General features: G+C 41.8%; 1 protein-coding gene across 1 annotated transcript in view; it reads right to left on the reverse strand.

Annotated features, from left to right (window-relative positions):
- The window catches only part of col7a1 (collagen, type VII, alpha 1), a gene marked incomplete at its 5' end in the record, with an annotated part of 133,831 nt that overhangs the window by 67,520 nt on the left and 44,202 nt on the right, over positions 1 to 22,109 (reverse strand). The window contains 24 exons of the mRNA XM_079510675.1: positions 797 to 832; positions 2,061 to 2,096; positions 2,551 to 2,631; positions 2,851 to 2,892; positions 3,136 to 3,171; positions 3,656 to 3,700; positions 3,829 to 3,900; positions 4,101 to 4,145; positions 4,725 to 4,760; positions 5,820 to 5,900; positions 6,063 to 6,098; positions 6,528 to 6,587; positions 11,784 to 11,855; positions 11,989 to 12,021; positions 12,167 to 12,202; positions 12,343 to 12,378; positions 12,903 to 12,947; positions 13,215 to 13,259; positions 13,525 to 13,560; positions 13,687 to 13,746; positions 14,943 to 15,014; positions 15,250 to 15,303; positions 15,424 to 15,450; positions 20,545 to 20,658. Coding sequence (XP_079366801.1) covers positions 797 to 832; positions 2,061 to 2,096; positions 2,551 to 2,631; positions 2,851 to 2,892; positions 3,136 to 3,171; positions 3,656 to 3,700; positions 3,829 to 3,900; positions 4,101 to 4,145; positions 4,725 to 4,760; positions 5,820 to 5,900; positions 6,063 to 6,098; positions 6,528 to 6,587; positions 11,784 to 11,855; positions 11,989 to 12,021; positions 12,167 to 12,202; positions 12,343 to 12,378; positions 12,903 to 12,947; positions 13,215 to 13,259; positions 13,525 to 13,560; positions 13,687 to 13,746; positions 14,943 to 15,014; positions 15,250 to 15,303; positions 15,424 to 15,450; positions 20,545 to 20,658 — 1,236 coding nt within the window. The remainder of the gene's footprint in view (positions 1 to 796; positions 833 to 2,060; positions 2,097 to 2,550; positions 2,632 to 2,850; positions 2,893 to 3,135; positions 3,172 to 3,655; positions 3,701 to 3,828; positions 3,901 to 4,100; positions 4,146 to 4,724; positions 4,761 to 5,819; positions 5,901 to 6,062; positions 6,099 to 6,527; positions 6,588 to 11,783; positions 11,856 to 11,988; positions 12,022 to 12,166; positions 12,203 to 12,342; positions 12,379 to 12,902; positions 12,948 to 13,214; positions 13,260 to 13,524; positions 13,561 to 13,686; positions 13,747 to 14,942; positions 15,015 to 15,249; positions 15,304 to 15,423; positions 15,451 to 20,544; positions 20,659 to 22,109) is intronic.

Raw genomic sequence — 22,109 nt, forward strand, 5'->3', positions numbered from 1 at the left:
TCATCGAAGAAGAAGAGATTCGTTCAAAGCAAACCAACAATGAATGTAATTGAGACTAGAATTACATTTAAAACATCGGTTTTGTTTTCCCACCATTACATCTACAGTGTGTTGACATTCTTTCTTTCAATTATAGCCTACACACAAGTCATTTCTTGAGAAGATTTACAAAATGTTTCCTATTACTATTTATACACCTGTAAAAGTACAATTAATATTAATCACACATTAAGTTCATTAAGAATATATTTTCTAATGCTGGGCTCGTCACGTGTATGAGAGCTGACTCTCATACACTACACTACAGTATATCAGCTGTTCTGTGCGAATGTGCACATGTACAGTATGTACTGTACACACATGACGTAATTAAAATACCGTAGCACCGGGAAAAATAAATCACCATTACACCACAGGCCCTGAGAGACTCTGTTCAACCATATGGGGTTTCAGGGGTTAACTCAACACCAACTACCAGCCCCACAGCACTTCATCCCGCTGGGAACCTGCAAACATTGGAATCAGGATCCGGTGGAATGAAGGACATTGGGACCTTGCTTATCAAAATGTTCAAGAGCCAGAGCCACTTAAGAAGCTTTTCTTTTCTCTATGACTCAAGCCTGAGGAAGGTCGCAAGACCGAAACGTTGCTTTGCTTTAATAAAAATCCTCGTCATCATCGCACCTGCTCCAAACCTACCGGGTGTGCGGAAGTCATCTCTCTATAAGTTTTCTCTATGACTACAATTGCCAGTGTGAGAGATGAAGAGAAATCAGTCACACTGATCCAAACCAACCTTTTCGCCGTGAGGTCCTCTTTCCCCCGCCAAACCCTGGACAGATTACAAGAGAGGCCGGGTCAGTGTTAAGTGAGTCACAGATGTGTGTGTCTCAGGTATGGGACAATAACCACTGTTTAGTTATCATTACTGACTGCCTGATCAAGTGCTCCTGGAGAAACAAAACCTTTCAGTCACTTCATCTTCACGCAAGGGAGCAGTCCACTATTAAAACGTTTGTATATTAACCACCAAACCACCAAGGTTAGTATTATATCAGATCGATCTATCGTTGGATACAGAAGAAAGAAACAAAGAAACAAAGACAGACAGACAGACAGACAGACAGACAGACAGACAGACAGACAGACAGATTTAAATTAGCAGCCAGAATGTCTTTAGGCATCTCTGTTGGATGCTTCATCTTCAAATGCATGTGCATTGTTTTTTATTTGAAGTAGGACAAACTGACATTGCATAGCTTGAATTTGACCTTGTTTTCTTAACAGTTCCACACAGAACTTCTAATACATGCCAAACTCAAGCTTTGTGTGTGTGTGTGTGTGTGTGTGTGTGTGTGTGTGTGTGTGTGTGTGTGTGTGTGTGTGTGTGTGTGTGTGTGTGTGTGTGTGTGTGTGTGTGTGTGCGAGAGAGAGAAAGAGAGAGACAGAGAGAGAGCGAGAGAGAGAGAGAGAGAGAGAGAGAGAGAGAATGCACTTTAGGCTGTGTTCTCCATTATTCTTTTGCTACCAGCAGGATGTCTGGTATAATTACCAGCCTAACATGACCTCTGCTACGCCGCACGCAGATATGCTCTAAAAGGATGAAAACATATTTCAACTCGTCTGTAAGTCAGCACAGTGCCATTTTGTGTGCCGAATTTAATTGGTGTGGAAACCACGCCCAAACGGCCCAACTCAGCACATACCGAATGGATTTTGGATGAGACCCAATCAGGAATAATAACGGCAGTTGACCAAGCTCATATGAGTTGACCAAGGTCATATACTGGCTTTGCCTTACAGGCTGTCACCTGACTACCTCTGGTTCTCGTTGAACAGGTCTGACAGACCTTCCTGTGAGGAGATGTGAGTTAAGGCTGTCTAGATTAATTGCTACCTGGTGTGTCTAGCCCCTGAGTGCCAACTGCCTGCAGTATTTGGACAGGATGGCATGTTCCCCCAACCACCTCATGTAGCTGGAGCCGGGGGCACTGTGGCCCTACACGCACATTATGAGGACAAATGAATGTACGACACACATTTTGAGGTCAAATACTCACTCTTTCCCCTGCAAGTCCACGTTGGCCTTGACTGCCCTTAACACGCATGCGGAACAAACAAAAAACATCATGACATCATCTTATCTAACAACATGGTATTATACAGTGAGATACATACAGTAGATACATTTTAACAGCAATACGATACGCATCACGATACATGGTTGACGATACCAGGGATCCAAATGGACCCTTAAGGGTGTGTTACTCGGGGAGGGTACAAATGGAATTGTTTTTTTTATTATGTTTGGGAATCCCAATCTACACTATACATTTCTCAGTGTGACTTTAATTCTGAGAGTGCACAAATGGAACCAAATGGACCCATATGGGTCCAGTTTACAGTCATATAAGGGTCCATTTGGACCCCCTGGTGACACAACATTGAGAACCAGTAGTATACAGTGATATACAGGCTTACTCATACAGTATACAGTGAGATCAACGCATACTCGTATGACTTGAAAATACAGAAAAGGCCACATCTCACTTGTAGCCCTGGGGGTCCAGTAGTCCCTGCCTCGCCCTGCTGCCCTTTGCCCCCATGCTCTCCTGGGTCACCATCATCGCCCTGGCGGAAACATGATGTGACGTCAGCGGTAAGGGACACAGACAAAGGTTTTGTCAGTTTCTCTCATGTACCTTGATTATATTATATGGCTAATTGTACGTTTCTGCGCCTACAGAAGGAATCTGCTAAATTATGAACCCATACTACTGTAAATCAAAGGCAATTTAAATGTACATACTCAGATTAAAATCAATAGTAACAGTACTGTACTGGACATACCTTCTCCCCTCTGACTTGAACCGGCAGTCCCTTGATGTCAGCCTGAAGAGGACATTAACAGTAACTGAGAAAGACAGACTTGGAGAGAGTACAAGTATAGCTACTGTATATTAAAATTTACAATTTCCCTGTGCTGTCAAATCCTGATGCTTGCAACTTCATTTGATGGCCACACTTGCCATATGCTGCTGATAACCGTAATGCAATTAGAACAAGACTAATTGATACAACCGTCATTAGAACACACATCATTTTAAATGCGAAACACGTGCATTGCAGACTTACCACCTTCCCTGGAGGTCCTGGGAGACCTTGAGCTCCCTTTGGGAAAAAAAAATATGTATTCAGTAATGTCAAATACAATGTGTACAGAGAGAAGGAGTTGAATGACACTAGATTCAATCACTTAAGTGAATACACAGTGGTGGAAAGTACATTTACATAAGTACTGTACTGTACTTCTGAGGTATTTGTACTTTGTACTTCAATTTCCAATACTTTTACTTCTACTCCACTATATCTCGGATCCAAATATTGTACTTTTACTATTACAACACATATATACATTAACTACTTTAACCCTACATATACATTTTGGCCATCTGAAAATAGCTGATCTACAAGCTCGTATTGTGAGCTTGTCAGATCTCCTATTTTCAATCGATTTTTTATAAATTTGAAATTTTCAAATGGGACATTCTGCACTGAGTACTTTAAGTACTCAGTGCAGTATTTCTGTATTGCAGTATTGATACTTTTGTGAGTTCTTTTTCCACCACTGGTGAATAGACGGAAAACAGCAAACCTGGTCCCCTTTCTCTCCCCTTGTGCCGGCAGGTCCCTGGCTGCCCTGTGAATGGACATGCAGATCAATAAGGATGCTGATGCGGGCAGATCACACTGTTTGTGCTCACAATGCCACCAAGGCCATATTAAACAGCTGTCCGCAATACGGTGATTAATACGTGTGTGTCTCACATTGCTGCCATGTTCGCCCGGGTCTCCTAGGTCTCCTTTCTCGCCCGCTCGTCCAGACTGACCTGCTAGTCCCTGGATGAAGCCAATACAAATGTCCCCTTAATTGATTTTGTATTGCAACAAACCATTCCACAAACAAATCCATTCTATGCTTATGCATAGAATGGAAAAAACTACTGGTAAATAATAGTACATTAAACTATGAAGGACAAAAAAGATGAAGAATAGAAAATTAACATTATTCAACTTAAATTAAACACTTTTTAAGTTACCCTGAGTCCTCTTTCTCCAGTCTTCCCTGGTAGACCAGACTCCCCCTGGTGGTGTAACAAAGTGAGAACAGGAGAAATCACGAGTTAGTGTATGATGATGAGAACAGTCGCATCCAACAACTACATTTCCAGGCAAACATGCAGTGGCTGAGGCATGACTAGGCTATGAATTCAACGAATGTCTTTGTTTTTCTCCGACAACCAAAACCAGCAACAAGTTGGAATCAGGGGTCATCGCCATGCTGGCTTGTGGTGGACATTTCTGTCCCATGGACATACAAATGGTATTACAGGTCTGTAACTCAGAGGGTGCACTTTCAGAGTTATGGGGTTCCTTGAAAATAAAAGGTTTGTGAATCACTGTCCTAATGTTCCATGTATGTACTGTATTAGGGTCATGGTAAATCAGTGTCATACATATTCTGTGGAAAACCTGAAGACTGACATTCAGTAATTGGGTTTTATGGCCTAATTAAGATTAAAACAAAAACATCTAAAATTGACTAGGCAAAGTCTTGCCATTGATGGCTGCTGGTTGGAATGGACCATATGGAAACTGATGGAAGATATACGAGTTTAAGATAGAGGGATGGATAAAAAATAAAGGATGAGTTTGATCCTTACAGGAATGCCGTCATCACCCTTCTCTCCTCTCTCCCCCTGTAAACATAAAACATGAATTATTCACTTCATTTGGGAGCTTGGTTGGGATCTTGGTAGCATTAAAGTTTCAAAGAGTAAATCTAGCACATGGGCACAAGGCCCATTGGTGAAATGTTCACATGCAACAGAAGCTGAGTTCTACAGTGTCAGACAGATCTCTGTGCTAGCAGTAATGAACAAAGAAATTGCATTAGTTTAATACCTCTAAAGTGGCGTCGTGGGATTGAAAAGCACATTTGAAGAAACAAGAAGAAGGCATTACAGACTGGCTAGATAATTATACAAATAGCAACACATGCACACAGTAAAAGCAATGGGTCATATTTTGATTATTAGGAAACAGTGTTAATTTTGTCTACTAAAACTATGACGAAAAATGTTTGTCGACTAACCTTTTCACTGACGAAAACAGAATAAAAACTAAAACATTACGATGCCATCAAAGCCTTTTGCTGACAACATTTTTTTTTGCTACTACCCAACTAAAATAAACTCAAATATTTTAGATGACCCATATGACACATGATCTATACCAAATGAAAGCTCGGATTTCGATCATACAGCACTTTGAAATATTAAAAATGAGCGAGATCTGAGCGAGTTGTGACTCAATGAAAAGATGAGTGCTCTTGGCTCTGTGGAGAAAAAAATAAAAAACGGCAGGAGGGGTGGGGGGGCAGCATAAGGGAGACTTCAAGGCAGCACCGCATGAGCAGCAACGCATAGACCGTAAGGCTATGAAGCAATATAGCACTGGGCATAACGGGCAACGGATAAGGGATCTCTTAAAGGCAATGGCATGTGGCACAGTGATTGGTTTCATTATTGTAACGCCCTAACCCAAACATAATGTAACGGGTAGCGGAGGTGTTTTAGGGATTTAGACAGGTGACCAAAATAGCCACTTTAGTTGCAGCACAGAGAGAGGAATACTAACAAGACCCCAACAAAATACATTCTGCTAAAGATCTTGCCATACTGAATTGCTGTTGAAGATTGTGCGAATGTTATTAGTTACTTTATATCAGCAAGGAGGATACTGTGAGTATCTCAGACCTGTTTCCCAGAGAGACCAATCTTTCCTGGGATTCCTGGTCGCCCGTTCTCCGCTCTCTCTCCTGGTTCACCTGAATCCCCCTGAAACAAAGGAATAATGTAACAAGCACTGACACCGCCTGGAACAAGTTGCATGCTTCAACATCGTTAATGTTTATGATACATGAGCAGCAACCAAAGGACTATTAAAACTGAAGGGATAAAAAGAAAACGATTAAAAACAGCTTTAGGCATGTCTCTCACCTTGCCACCCGGCCTTCCACTTATGCCAGCAAGCCCCTGGAGGAAGGAGCACATGTTTGTATGTTTACACGGTGTCATTTTAGATGGTTTTAGGGCATGACTTACACTGGCAGGCAGCACAAAGGAAAAGTTCATGAATAATGGAGACTATTGTTAGGAATATAGTATATATTGGCTCTAAAACATGAAAGCGTAATTGATACTCGATACTAAGGGGGTGCATACTTAGTTTAGACTAGTCATTGGTTAGACATGGGTTAAGGTTAGGTTTAGGTGTGCTGCCCCGTGGGAGGTTAGGTTTAGGGTGAGGGTTTGAGATTGTAGTTGTAGGACTAATGACTGGTCTAACCAATGACTAGTCGAAACCAAAAACTGTCTAAACTAAGTACTGCACTTGATCTGAGAAGATGATACAGTACATATATTCTATTTAAAAGCAGTTTTTTGATATTACTCTGGTATTACCCGTTCTCCTGGTTCTCCTTTAGCCCCAACCTGGCCTGGGGTTCCTGACCCTGGTGAACCCTTGCAGTGTGAGAGAGACAGACAGACAGACAGACAGACAGACAGACAGACAGACAGACAGACAGACAGACAGACAGACAGACAGACAGACAGACAGACAGAAATTAAGCAAATAGAATACAATTTGGTTGATTCTTTCTTCCAGGAAAATATTGTTTTCTGTTCTGTTGCTTTTCGATGTGTACAATGTATCATTTTATAGAAGAGGTATCTAAAGTACACAACGTGGCAAAGTATCATGAGACTGTCCATGATTGCCAGCCACAATGATAACGATCAGAAAACAACCTGTGATGTTCTTTTATGTTCCTGAATGACTACAGTTGAAATCGTTCAGAAATAGTGTTTGTTCGCCAGCTGTCCAGGTGTTTCTTCCAGTGCGAGTGTCCAGCACTTCCCGTCCTTATTTAAGTTCCTTGCTATGGGTCAGGAAGTACTGCTAATGTCTCAAAGCATCATGGGAAATGCATGATAAAAGACCATACTAAAGATAATTGATCACTTAATTGCCACTCATTTGCACACTCGCTAAGGCACTTGGGTAATCTCAGGATTCCAAATCTAAATCTTTATTAAGTCCTAAACGAAAACTTGCTTTTTTCACTTGTGGATACAGAATTATTGCCTCTTTGCTCTTTCTCCCCCAGTAATACAATAATTTGAAACCGCAACTGTAAAGGCTTGACACAAGCATGACCCCACAAACCCCTCAGCCATTGAAATCCCTTTGGATCCAATGGTAAGGAATGTGTCCAACAACTATACAGTATACACACTGTTGGTGCTGCATGATTGTGGTGTGCTATTGAGATGCAGCATGACATTCATCATTTCTTCGTGCACCTACAACCGTTTTGACAGCACTCTGATATCAGTAGATTTATGAACATAATTTTCATTTGAGTCTTTTGAAATGCATTCAAAAGAATGGTAATTAATCCTGTGTGTGTAACCTTGTTTTTGAGTGGTGTAAACCACTCCTACAACTGGCTTTTTTGTGCAGAAAAAATGAGCATGGTTGCTATGTTCACCCTGTTGTAATGACGTAATGAAATCACACCCGGGTGAACAGGGTGAACATAGCAACCATGCTCATTTTTTCTGCACAAACAAAGCCAGGTAATGAAATCACACCCGGGTGTGATTTCATTACGTCAGACATGATTTCATTACGTCAGACAGACCTTACACCACTCAGTTCACACGGGGGTGATTTTTTTGTTATATGTAGATATGTGTTGGATACTCTTGTCCTGAGTAGTCTACCAGAGAATGTGCAACCACTGCATTGCAATGAATCTGACTGTCATTGTTGTGACTCAAACACTCCGAAACCATAATCTTCTCCATTTTCACTCAAGAGTAATCTGTGTGTGTTGTGGTTCTGTGCCTAGCATCTTGCTCTGTGGTGCATACTGTAGAACACCCCTCTGGGCGCTACTATGATTATCCTTTGTAAGGGACTGGAAGGTCACCTTTGAGCCCAGAAAGAAGAATGCATCTTGTCCAGATCTCGTCTTTGGGAGCACTAAAATCTAGAATGACTGTGTGTGGAGGGCCGCACAGCGTGCGTGTGAAGCATGTTTTTTTTTGGATTCTACAAATGCATTTTGTGTTCAACTTCAAACACAAAGATTTATGTAGGCGAATACATTTGTGCACAGTATGATCACAGGGTGATATATGTCTTGTCTATACAAGTATATGCTATACCTTAGAATAGACCTATGTGACAGAACGAGCGTCAACGAGCACTAGCTGAAAACACACACACACACGCACACACAAGTGACACACACACACACACACACACACACACACACACACACACACACACACACACACACACACACACACACACACACACACACACACACACACACACTCTGCAGGAGTCTGTTTATTTTCTCTCCAAAAGCCCTTGAATATGATAGAATATAATTTAGGATTACTGTCATTATGATAATCTAGCACTTTATATATGGCACACATCATCATACCTGAAACTTTCTCTCTTAAAAAAAGAAGGGGAAAAAATGGGGGGGGGGGTAAATTATTCCAAGGGCCACTAGGGGGGCAGTCTGCGGGCCGCATTTGGCCCGTCCAGAAAAGGTTTATGAAGTTCATTGGTGTGGATAAGGACCATGCCGTAAAAGCATTATGGCATCAAAAATGACTGGCGTCCCTAAAACAGGCCTGAAAATCCACCTTTCAGCAGGCCAAGGAGAGGAAATGATCACTCCTCCCTTATATTAGTCAAGTGACTACCCCCACCATTTTACAACCCCCTTCTTTTTTATATTTTTTTGTGATGATTTGAATTTTTTATTTTTCATGTCATGATTATGAATTGAATACACTCTCAACTGTCCAGCAGACCTGAAAGCACTGCAACCCTCAGCTCATGTCGCAGGTGTTACAACCTGGAGGTGAGTTACCAGCAAGCATACACCATGTCACTCCCCAGTGATAAGAAACTGCAAATGAGGAGCTTTATTCACTGTGCTCGGTCTGCTGCAACACATGGAACAACCTTCCCCAGTTCCCCCTGCTGTTGTTAGAGACATCACATCAAGTTGTGTGCATTCCTTCAAGAGGAGACTGAACAAACACCTCCTCAGCATGAGACTGACATCAGAACATACACAGAAAACTTTTCACAAAGTCCTGCGTATTTGCAGATGAGTGATGGGCTGAATGTCCTTCATGAAACCTGTATTAAGGGATTTTAAATGGCTCAGTCTGAGCCTATTTTCTGCTGTCATTTTCAGTGACAATTCTGTTAAAAACAGTACAATCTCATGGGCTACATCATCAAAAAGAAGGAATGCCGAAAGCAGAGGTAAACTAGAAAAAGTGCCCTTCTGGGCACAGGTCTCCACCAGGAGGATAGGAGTGTGTGTGTGATGTTTGGCAAAATGTTTAGGAGCAATATAAACGTGTGTGTGACGCGGCTTGGCCTGTTGTAGCTCCATGAGGCTGATTTGAAAACTGTCAAGTGGCATTTCTTCCAAAGCCTAGTGGGAATATGCATGAACAGTTTCACCACAATTGGACGTGGCGTTGAGTAGTTGTGGCGATTTGTACAAAGCGGGCTACTCCTGAAAAGTTTAGAAGCCAATCGTAGCCAATGAGGGTGGATTATGAGAAATCAAACAAACCCGTCTTGATCACATGACTATGAAGAGCATGTGTACCGATTTGCGTGAAATTTGGATAAAATCTGAAGGAGTAATATTAGACAATGTGTTTTACATATGTCGGCCTCCTGGTGGTGCTATAAAGAGCAGATGTGAAAAATTCCAGGCAAAGGTTTTTCTTTGGCCTCTAGGGAGTTGGCATACAAGTTATCCACAGATCCGTGCAGTTAGAGGTAAAAACACCTTTTGAAACTGTTTGAAACTGAGCACTCTCAGAACTTTGGAAGCCAATCTTAGCCAATCAGGATGGAGTCTGAGAAATCTGAAAGACCCGTTTCGTTGAATGGCTCTAGAGAGACTGTGTACCAATTTGCGTGATGTTTGGACAAAATCTGTAGGTGTACTGTCCAAAAACTTGTTTTGCACAAAGCCGCCTCCTGGTGGCGCTACAACAGGCCGTTCTGGAAATTTTGGGGCAGAGGTTCATCGTTGGCATCCAGGGAGTGTGTGTGCAAAATTTGGCATCGACCGGGTTAACGGTGCCGGAGATTAGCTGTTCACAGACGGAAGGACGGACGGACGGACGGACGGACACACACACGGACGGACGGACGGAGTGCAAAACATACTCTCTCCCCATGCCTTCGGCCTGGTGGAGACAATGACTGGCACAAATTGCCACCATACAGTATCTATGGTGTATATATGCATTATTCTATGACAACTGGGGGGCTTGGATTGCCAGTGATTGAAACATTAGTCGTGTTTATTTATTATTTTGAGATAATACGCTCATTAAATAGAAACTCTGTGTTTGCACTATATTCCTCAACCTTGGAATTCAACATACTAAGCTGTAGTAACGACCTAGAAACGAAGGATATCTCTGCCAAGCAGAGATATAGCCCTGGAGACCCAACTAGTGTTTGAAACAGTTTGACACTTAACTTACCGTTTGGTTCTCCAGGGCTTTGTCTCTGCCTGGCAGATATACTAATGCTGAGCAGGCCCAGTTGACCTCAATTTTGGATCAAGATGGCAAGAGACAAATATGTACTGTGAGTTACTATAAAGGGTTTGTTATTGGGGCACAGATGGCAGGAGCTTCGGTCACAAACACTACTCAACAGGATAGTGTTTCAATAGAAACGGTGACTATAGTGACATCAGGCACTGCACTACAGATATATGTGGGAGAAAAGGTGATACTCCAGCATGACAATGCTCCTTTCCACAGGGCAGGAGAGGTCACTGAATGGTTTGATGAGTATTAAAATGATGTGAATCATATGCTACTATGGATCAGCTACATGCCAATGGCCCTAGGCTATAGGAAGCCTAAAAAAACGGTCCTAGCTGAGATCAATGCACAAATGCTGCCTTTAATTGAAAATGTCTGTGACTGTGGTGTCGTCCGTGCTCAAGTGCAAAGACATTAATAAAAAGCAGTGAACATTTCAGTCCATTACTATCATCAGTGCAATAACTTTGCTGAGCACTGTTTGACACCACAGATGGTGTTTGTGGAGGTCTGATGAAGAGCATACATCCCGAAATGTCCCGTTTTCGGGTTGAAACAAAATTCAATGCTAAAGAGCGTGCAGATCCTGCTCGCAAGATGTCCTTGTCTGATGCATGTTCTAAGTCTGGGGCATCCTAAATATATCACGTTTAAAATATGATTTTATTTTACCACTGTATAGAGCAGTGATTCCAGTACATGACTAGACACTAACTGAAACGGAAAACACTTAAAGAAGTAACACAATATATAATATAATAACATCACCATTAGGGAACAACTAGGAAACAACTAGGAAAATACACATTAGCACTGAGGACTTTGTCTGTGTTGTATGTTGAAAAGAAAAGACAACTATCCATTGTATCTATTTTGCATTATTTTTTGATATTCCTTGTCCTGACTGTTTTTATGTATTTTCTTTTGGAAACCTTGTGTTTATGAAATGTGCTATATAAATAAATTGGATTGTATTTAACACAGAGATCACATTCTGTAGAGCATCATACTGTATCTCTGCGGGTAACGACTCACTCTTTCTCCTTTCTGGGCTGGTCCACCCTTTTCTCCTGGAAGTCCATCAGCACCCGGCAGGCCCGGCTCTCCCTGTGGAATGAGAGAAGGAGAAAGACTAGTAAACACCAAAGCAGGGTGTGGAGGTGAAGCGCACTCTACAAATACCACTGTTAAATGAACATACTATGGTACATTTGTTTGAAGAGAAAAATGGGTGACCTACCTGTTCCCCTTTCTTCCCACCAAGACCCGGCCCCTGGATTGCGTCAAATAATATATCATCATCATATTCATCACAGAAGCGAGATTACCGTGGAGGGAATAGAGTCATAATAAATGCAATGGGACGACAGGTTGATATCATTATAGATCTCCAAAGATGATAAAGTGTGAGAACTCACACTTCTGCCAGGCTCTCCTTTTGCTCCGTCGTTTCCCTGGAAACAGACGGAACGGTTTGGTGTGCATTCATCTGCGTTTAGGCATTCAGCATGGCACGCCAAATTATGTGACTGAGGCATGTTGTTATAGACCCGCTGCTTGTCCAATGATTACAGTCTGATTGAATCTGTCTCACCTTTTCCCCTGGTGGTCCACTGGGCCCCGACAAACCCTGGCGACAAATGAAAGTGGGAATAAGCTATGCATCTATAATAGACCGCGCAACTTAATGTTTAAACAATACAAAAATATTTCCAATTTCCAATACTTTTACTTCTACTCCACTACATGTCAGATCTAAATATCCACTACATTTATTTGAAAACTTACTTAGTAACTAGTTACTTTGAAGATTTTGATTATTAATACAAAACATAGATTGACCATGTCATCTATATTGAAAATAAGACGACAAATGAAAGCGTATTTTCAAAAATATTTTTATAATTTGAAAACGTGTGATGCATAATGAGTACTTTCTACTTTGGTACTTCAAGTACATTGTGATACCAATACTTTGGTTCTTTTACTCAGTAAATTTTGAATTTCAGATTTTTACTTTTACTTTCAGATCAATACTGCAATTTCTAAATTTCAGTATTGATACTTTTACTTAAGTAAACGTTTTCCACCCCTGGATCCATATGATTCCTGCAAGCAGCTACAGACAGGCCAGTCTGTCATTTTGTCACTCACCCTCAGCCCAGATGTCCCGGCGAGGCCTGGCTTCCCTGAGTCCCCCTGAGAGACATGGCCACGATATAATATATCAGAACAATTTCAAAGTTTGAAAAGTATGTTGGGAGGGCGATCAAACTCGAGACAATCATAAAGTCAGGGACATTTTGTACTCACTCTCTCCCCGGTTTCCCCCGCAGGTCCCCTCTCCCCCTACAAAGATGCAGACAAGTGTTTTGGTCTGTTAGACACAGGTACACAGATGGACAAATAACGTTGCACACACACGCGGTTGGTCTGGCTGTGGTAAACCCGGTCAATATAACTCACCCTGTCTCCCTGTGATCCAGCCTCGCCTGGCTGCCCTCGATCACCCTGCAGGATGCAGAGAGTGACAGGTCATCGACTGTCAAAGATGTCATCGACCTGAGGCCGTTTCCACAAAATGTCTTCTAAATCGGCAGTTCTCGCACTTTCAAGACTTCACAAAAATGTAAAAAATAATAATAGCAGATGTACAAGCTCGCAGCGTGTCACTTTGTGCCGTGCTGCGTGCTTGTATATCTGCTATTTTTGGATAGCAAACGCAAAATTCTAAAATGACACAGATACTTTTCCCAGTTTGGGTTCAGTCTTTTACCTTGCTTCCAATTAATCCAGAAGGCCCTCGAAGGCCCTACAAGACACAAGCATATTGGGACTTTTAAAGTGTGTACACTACAGTATGTGCACCATGCATAATCAAGATATTAAACTGAAAATAATTCTGTAGAATACAAAAAGGAAAAGAGTGTATAATTACCCTGTCCCCAGGTCCTCCAGCGCTCCCTGGGGGTCCGGCTAACCCTTCGCCGCTCCCCCCCTGAAAAACAGCCATAAACACACACACACACACACACACACACACACACACACACACACACACACACACACACACACACACACACACACACACACACACACACACACACACACACACACACACCTTTTTACGGATGGGCAATCGGTCATCATATCGATATCGGAAGATGTTGGTCTTAAAATGCAATATTGGTATCAGAGGCGTATCTACAATAAGGCGAGGGCAGGCGTCCGCCTGTCCAAATCCATTTCTGGCCTGGCCAAAATCCATACAATGAGAAAAAATAGGACAAAAACAAGACCTGAGAACTATTAAAATGGACAGCTTATTGGCCGTTGCGGTAGAGCGCGACCCTCAATCACCCATTGGAATGTAAATGCATGCCTTTCAGCCTTTGTATCCTACTCGTCGGGCAAGTATATCTCTTTGAAAACCTTTAGTGCTACGATTGTGCGCGGGGAGACGAAAATTAACATATCTTGCCTGGCCAAAACGTAATTCCTGGATACGCCACTTATCGGTATCGAACCAACGTAAAAATAATAAATCGGTTTTAGCCAATTTACAAAAAAAAGCCTGAAAAATCCTTTTGTACTAACTCGAGATCTCGAGTTAGTAACTCGAGAGCTTAAGTTAGTCACTCGAGATCTCGAGCTAGTAACTTGCGTGCTCAATTTAGCATTTCTTTTTTTTTCTCTCTCAATGGCCACTCCGGGGCTCCGTACTTTTGTGATGATGAAGGCTACAGATTCTCTCAGTTTTTCCTGAGGAGGCTTTCAAAAGGGCCAACAAGTTGGAACATTTTTAAATAAAGATACTACATTCAAGCTGTTTATGTTGGGATATGGGCCAACATTTCAATAGCGGTGCATCCCTAGTTTTGGAATAAAGAATTCTGTGTTTATATGCTCTTTTCAGAATGGACAAAATTACGATTATTATTATTATTTAATACAGAATGAGATCATATCCTATCGATCGGTTATCATCAATTAATTATATCTGATATCGATATCGGCCAGAAATGTCATATCGCCCATCCCGGACCAGCACCTCTTCCTCCCTCATTCCTAGCCGCCTCACCATACCCCCTGCATCCGTACCGCCCACCCATCTGTCCCTTACAATAAAAGTTGACACACGGATGATTCATACCCAAGAATGCCACACATTAAAAAAAACCTGCATCTACCTACCTTGTCTCCTTTGATGCCCTGCAGTCCTGAGAGCCCCCTGGGACCTTGAGCTCCTGCCGCTCCTGCAGCACTCTGATAATAGGGAAGCACTTGACTTGACTCAATGCAAAGCATGCCATCACAAAATGTGCATACACGCACACGTACACACACACACACACACACACACACACACACACACACACACACACACACACACACACACACACACACACACACACACACACACACACACACACACACACACACACACATCACCATCAGCAATACATACATGTCAGCATGTCAGTGATTGTCAAAAGCTTACAGAGTCTCCCTTCTCGCCCTTCACAGCCACCCCGCTGCCGACTCCTGGAGGTCCCTGTCAGCACGGAGAGATAAGAGGCTGGGTGAGAATCATTATGCTCACTCTGCTCCTCGGGACATAAAGTATGTGTCGTGACTCGTGAGAGCAGGACAAGCTCCCGAGGCCCTGACTCACCCTCTCGCCTGGGCTGCCCTTGTCGCCCTGCAGGAAAGAAGGGAGAGAAAAAGACAGAGAGAGGGACAGTTTAGTAAAAAAGAAATATATTTAAACAAGAAGAAATGACATAAGTAATGTTATTGTGAATGTAATGCTGAAGGGAACAACACCTGTCTAGTCACTTGAGACTGAAAAATGCTTAGCCAACATACTGTTGAGTCCTCCAGACATATCTTCGTCATTCAAACATTGTCCCACTACCCCACGTACCAGTCACTTATAGGCTCTGAACAAAAGGTTAACTTCACCCCAAAAACTATGGCAGGTAATCTGTACCCGAGAGGACCCGTACTCTGGACCCATTTGTGGGTCGCAGACACATTTTTGTGGGTCCCTTTATTTTTTGTTTCCTACATTTGGTTTTTATTAGTATTAATAATTAGTATTATATCAAAACATTTAAAAAAAAACATTCCCAAAAAAGCAAACATTTTCATTAATTGAAAACAAAATTCAATATTTTTTTCAGTTATTTCATGAAGAAATCAAAGAAAAATCCATAATGAGTGATTCCATGTGAGCTTGTAGATCTGCTATTTTCGCAAGGTTGGGTCCCGGGCAAAAAGTTCTCTTTTGGGTCACGGGCTAAAAAGTTTGGAAACAACTACCGTAGGGCTCTGACTGGGGTGTAAGGCTCTAAATACGAGGGGGCTAGCCCATTTTGGATCTGAAACAGTAAGATCTTAATATGAACACAGGTTATTTTTTCCCCCATTTCCTGGAAAGGTTTTTGGACATACATGCTTTCCACCCGACGTTATGACACACGTGTACATTCAACACATAGGCAGACATAAAGTACATGTTGCCTCAAATTGCTCGAAATGTCAGGACATGAAGGCCTTCTCACTATCATCAGCTAACAACTGGAGATAGCGGTTGTCAGGGAAACGGACTGAACAGAACGATCAAGGAGAGTGATGGAAATGATAGAGTGCTTCTCAACTTTATCTGCAGAAGAGCTGAAAAATGAATGGCTAAGAGTCCTTTAAAGCTATACAAAAGCACTGACATTTTAAATGTCAAGTCACAGCAAGCAGTAATTGCTGCTCACTTTTGCTTTCCATTAGCCTTGTTGATGTAGGATAATTGGAATGAAAATCTCTGAAAAACTACTACTACTACTAATATAATAATTACGCTACGGTTGTCCTGAACCGATCTCGTGATCGGAAATCTGGGCCAATCAAGTCATTTAAAAAAATCACACCCGTGTGAACTGAGTGGTGCAACCCCCCCCCCCCCCCCCCCCCCCTCCCCCCTCCTCTCTCTCTCTCTCTCTCTCTCTCTCATTAGCAGGCAACAGTAGGTGCGTTTCCATAAAGCCTTTTTTTTGCGCATTAAGGTTCTTTCGCAAAATCTCCTGGATGGAAACACCTCAAAATGCGCATAAGTCTGATTCTTTCGCAAAAACACTTTTTCGCTAGAAGGTGGCGGATTTTGGGGCTATATCGAAAAAGTGAAATGCGCAAATGGGTTATGGAAACACTTGCGGAAAATATTTCTAATTAGAAAGCATTGAACTCGCTTTTAACAGTTGGAAAAGAAAAAATCACACGCGATGGTGAGTATAGTGGACTTGTGGAGTGATCGAACGGGAGGGTGGGTGGGATGTGGATACATAAATTATTACATTTACACACTCGAGTCTCGAAGCCTCTGTCTGCAGGCTGAGGCTCTTTTGCTCTCCCCGGTGAGGGCGTTCGCCGTTGATCATGAAGTTAGATCGGTGATATTTCTCCTAAACAGCTCGGAACGAAACGGACGAGAGGAGACTAGTCAAAATGGAAATGTAGGCCTACTGTCAAGTCGCAGGGCAGGGGTCCCGATCGTCCCTGTACTTTGAAAACGAAACTATACCAGCCCCTGTCTAGACAAAAACACAAGCCTATTTATTTAACAGACAGCCTGTTTGAAAGACAGCCTGTCCCAGTGGCCAATCTGGACAGCGGACTTCATGCAGACCAATTTGAATAGCGGCCCTAAAAGAACGTCAAATGCACCGTGGTGAAGAACAAATCAGAGAAGTGTGTGTGTGTGTGTGTGTGTGTGTGTGTGTGTGTGTGTGTGTGTGTGTGTGTGTGTGTGTGTGTGTGTGACATGATCAAATAATCGTGTAAGATTATCCTGTAGTGTGTGATGCAGATGCTATCAGATTTCAGACATCAAACGGTAAAATAAATGTCAGATAATATGCGCCTCTCTGCGCGTCTCACTTGACTGGCAAAATAGCGCCATCTAGGCCTAAGTTATTTAATATCTCCAAAGAAGCGCATCTTGTCAGTGGATGGAAACAAGACAAATACGCTTTTCTTTTTTCGAATTACTTACTTATTCGCTTCCTATTTTCGAAATGTTTTGATGGAAACCCACCTAGTGTAGCACTATCTCTCTCTCTCTGTTTCTGGCACAACAGCGCCACTTTTGCCCCTACTGGTACTCATAGTCACACTCATACAGTAGGTTAACACATAGGTTAACACATGTCACATAGGTTAACACGGACATTGCTGTTCCTTGGAGTGGTTGCACCACTCAAAAAAGATAAGCTGTCCAAATACAAAGACCTGGAGACCAGTAGTCATCGGAGCTCTAGGACTCATGAAAAGTACACCGACCGTATCCCAGGCAACATCATCAACATACACAGTCCAGAAGATTACCCTATAGCAACAGCCCATATACTGTACTACTTTCAATCAAGTGACATCTACCCCATTGTGCCATAGGTTAACTTTGGACCCGGCTCTAGTAAAAATGATAATTGCGACTGTAGTTCGCAGTTTACTATGAAAACCTGCATTTCATGTCAGTAAGTCCGTCCATCAATCACACCTCGTGACACACTCCATATATGGCCATCTCCATATATGAAGATCACGACACTGACCTCATCAAACCCTGGATAGCCATACAAGGAGAAGACTGGATCATCACGATCTGCATATATGGAGCCGGCCAGCAACTCTACATCGCACCTCACGGAGACCATGTTGATCTGACTTCATCAAACCCTTAGATCTACATATATGGAGCTAACCTGTTCTGACATTCCATATGTTGATCCTCCTCACCCGTCCTTCCTCTTAGATGTCTCCCTTTTGACTGATACCTGTCCATTCAAACTCTAGATGGGCCCGCCCCAAAGTCCTTGACCTTAATAATAATAATAATAAGGCCTGGGCCATGGCTCAGTGGTTCAGGCACCTTGGCTGGTAATCCATTCTGGCAGTGTGCCGCGGGTTCGACTCCCGATCCTGACGGCCTTTACTGCATGTCTTTCCCCCCATCTCTCTCCCCATTTCCTGTCAGCCTACTGTCTGTCCCTCCATGAAAATATAAAATAAAGGCAAAAGCCACAAAAAAAAAAAAATTATAATAATAATAATTCATTCTTCTGCATGAGAGTTTTCAGAGAAACTGTTTTAGGCTCTTGGATGAACACAACACTAGCAAAGTTGAAAACTGTGTTTAATATCTCAAACAAAGTGTTGAAACAGCTGCTGGATCAGAAACACTCTACTTTACCTTATTTATTTATTTGGTCAGGACAGTGAACACTAGACGAGTGTAATGCATACACATGAGCAAGTGTAAATATGCTGGATTTAGCAAAAGCTACTTTCCATCGGTAGTCCCCAAGCTTATTACAGACTGAAAGCCTGAATATTCCCTTTAAAAGTTCAAATTAGACCTTACAGCTATCCCAAAGAGACTACAGACCTTCTTAAAAAGTTATTATTTTTTCTTTTTTTACCTCAACCAGCACAGCATTTTTACATCACCCAAAGTACCACATTTCAATGAAGAAAACACAGCATGGCTTTAATTGCCTCTGAAAAATGCAGTGACTCAATACTACCACCATCTGGCCAATAAAATTAATGGAAGCTGTTCAGAAGATGTGAGGGCTGCTGTGAGAAATGGAAAACAACAACAAAACTTTAAATCTATTTTATGTTAAAAAATTAAATTAAATTAAAAACAAAATAAAATAAAAAGGAGTTTATACATTTCATAACCTTAAGTTCTCTTATCACACCAGCTATAAGTATAATTCTGAACAAATCATAGCAGACTTCTGGTTAGAATAAAGAGCGAACGCATCTAAAAACATAAGAAACGTATAGTGTCAGTCAAATGCCGGATACGCATTGATACAAAGTGCTCCTATAATGGGATTGAAAGAGGACAATACATGCCTCATTTTTGTGGTTTGGGTGGTATTTGTATGGTGACGCATCAGCCTGAAGATGTTTTAGATAGCAGTCATGTAGAATGTGAACATGCATTTTACATGTATAAATTCAGTGTGCATTCCTAGCAGCCACTTTAACCCTAACATCTGGGCATGCAAACATTTGGCAAAAAGGCTGATCTACAAGCTCAAAATGCGTCACAACGTGACAAAGTGTATAGACCCCTGCAGGGCAGGAATTTCATGAAGGCCATGGCTGCCATGCCATGAGTTTGGCCTCATGCCCTTTCAAACTGATGTGCCCTGAAGCCACAGTGGCCTCGATTCCCTGTCTGCAGACTCTGCACTGCCCCAGTGCACCGGCTGATTTAACAGTTTTCTCCTCTGCCTCTTTTCTGTCAAAATGGTTTGTAGACACAAGTGTCTTTCACTGATATTCTGAATTCCTCTTAATTCTTAACTCTCCTTCCGCATCCCCAATGACTCCAGTTACTCTGATTAGTCCAGGGTGTATACACCTTTTTGACTCAGGAGTTTTTTATAAAAACATATTTGGAATTTATGAATACCCCAAAATTATACTGCATGAATAATCAACTTTTTCATAAAAATAAAAATAAATCACTAATAGTTAAACTATGTATTAAAAATAAAATACTCTCTAATCCTTAATTTCTGTAGACTACATTTCTTTGATGGTCTTGCTGCCCTGGCATTTGGCCTTTGAGCCCTTGAATAATTGACATGACCAAAGGCCATGTGACTTTGCCCCTAAAATGATGAAATTCCAGGCCTGGACCCCTAGGCCAGGGGGACTCTGGTCACAATCTATATGGGGTTTAAGTGCTCAACACTGAGGAACAGAAGCAGGAGAAGCAAACCTTGGTGGAGAGGCCTGGCGTTCCGGGTATTCCTGGACGGCCATCCAGTCCTGGTGTTCCTGCTGCTCCAGGAAAGCCTTTGGCCGCATCACTCCCTGGACGTCCCAGGGTACCCTGGGCACAGAACACAGAAACGGGTCAATAGGCTCATTTACTTCATATCATGTATCTTTCATATGATGGAAACCGCTCTGAGGCCACTGTGAAACAATGGTATTTATTCATGCACGAAAGTGCAAGTAAGGCTGGCTGGATGGATGCTCGCCAGTGGCCACCACGATATGTTCGCTAGTTTGATGTCCATATTGGTCATTCCGTCATTCCCCGTTTGTACAAAAAGTTGCCTGTTGCAAAATAAACTTGAAAGAATGCCAATGCTTTAAACATCAAGCCACATTTTGACTTCAGTTTGCTCACATTTAAGACTTAAATAAACAACAGCGAGGTGGAGAAAATATTATTGTAATTATAGATTGAAAGATTGTCACATACTCTCGTTTCCACGCAATGCACATTTTGACTTCAGTTTGCCCACATTTAAGACTTCAAAAAACAACATAAGAAGCACATGTAAGGTGGAGAAAATATGACTGTAATTATAGATAATTGAGAGATTATCACATACTCTCGTTTCCACGCAATGCTAAATAATGATATTGAGAACATGTGACTATAAAATATGGGGAAAAAGAGGAGAGGGCATAAAATTAGGGTACTTTATTAATTTACAAAAAAGTTTAAAAAGCCAAGATGTTTCGACCAACTGGTCTTCATCAGGGCAGGTTGATCTCTTTCGCTTTCTATAGAGGGTATGCGCATGCATAAAGTGAATGGCAAATGGAGTGGCAAAGTGAGTGGCAAAGTGAGTTTAAGGTCGTTTAACGTTGTTTAATACAATCAGATAGGACATGATCTGTTTGGATGTAGGGGCTGTGAAGGCCAGAAAGTAGTTTTTGCCACTCAGTAGGCGTTCCCGCATAACTTCCGGGTATGATGATGATGTCACGCACATACCCTCTATAAATAAGTCTTTTATGAATTAGAAAAGCCAGCTTGCCTAGCGAAACACTGGTTCAATTAAAACGCAAAGAATCTTTGAGACCACCACTCACACACAATGTTCTAACGAACCACATTGCAAACAAACAGGTTTCAACATGCAACTTTGATTATGCACAGGATTGCTGCGGGCTGTGCGGTACAATTAGAAACATTACATTGTCAACATATATTAGGGTTTCATTCAACTACAACTATCCAGGGCAGGTCTGGCAGGCAAAGACAACCCCGACCAGACTAACAAAACCCATGCCTCTGCTTTTGATAACACCCCTGGGTCATTCATTTTTACTGTATGTCCTTGATTCCAAATTGAGTTCATGCATTTCCTTTCGGGTAATGTGTGTAGACCGTCTGCTCTGTTTGATATTATCACACGATTCTGATGTTACCCACATTAACCATGGCATTACTATTTTATATATATATTACTATATATATTATATTATATTTATTTATTTATTTATTGTACGAAGAAGTGTAGGATACTACATCAATACTAAGAA

This window comes from Electrona antarctica (genome assembly GCF_951216825.1).
Source record: "Electrona antarctica genome assembly, chromosome: 9".
Classification (NCBI taxonomy): Eukaryota; Metazoa; Chordata; class Actinopteri; order Myctophiformes; family Myctophidae; genus Electrona; species Electrona antarctica.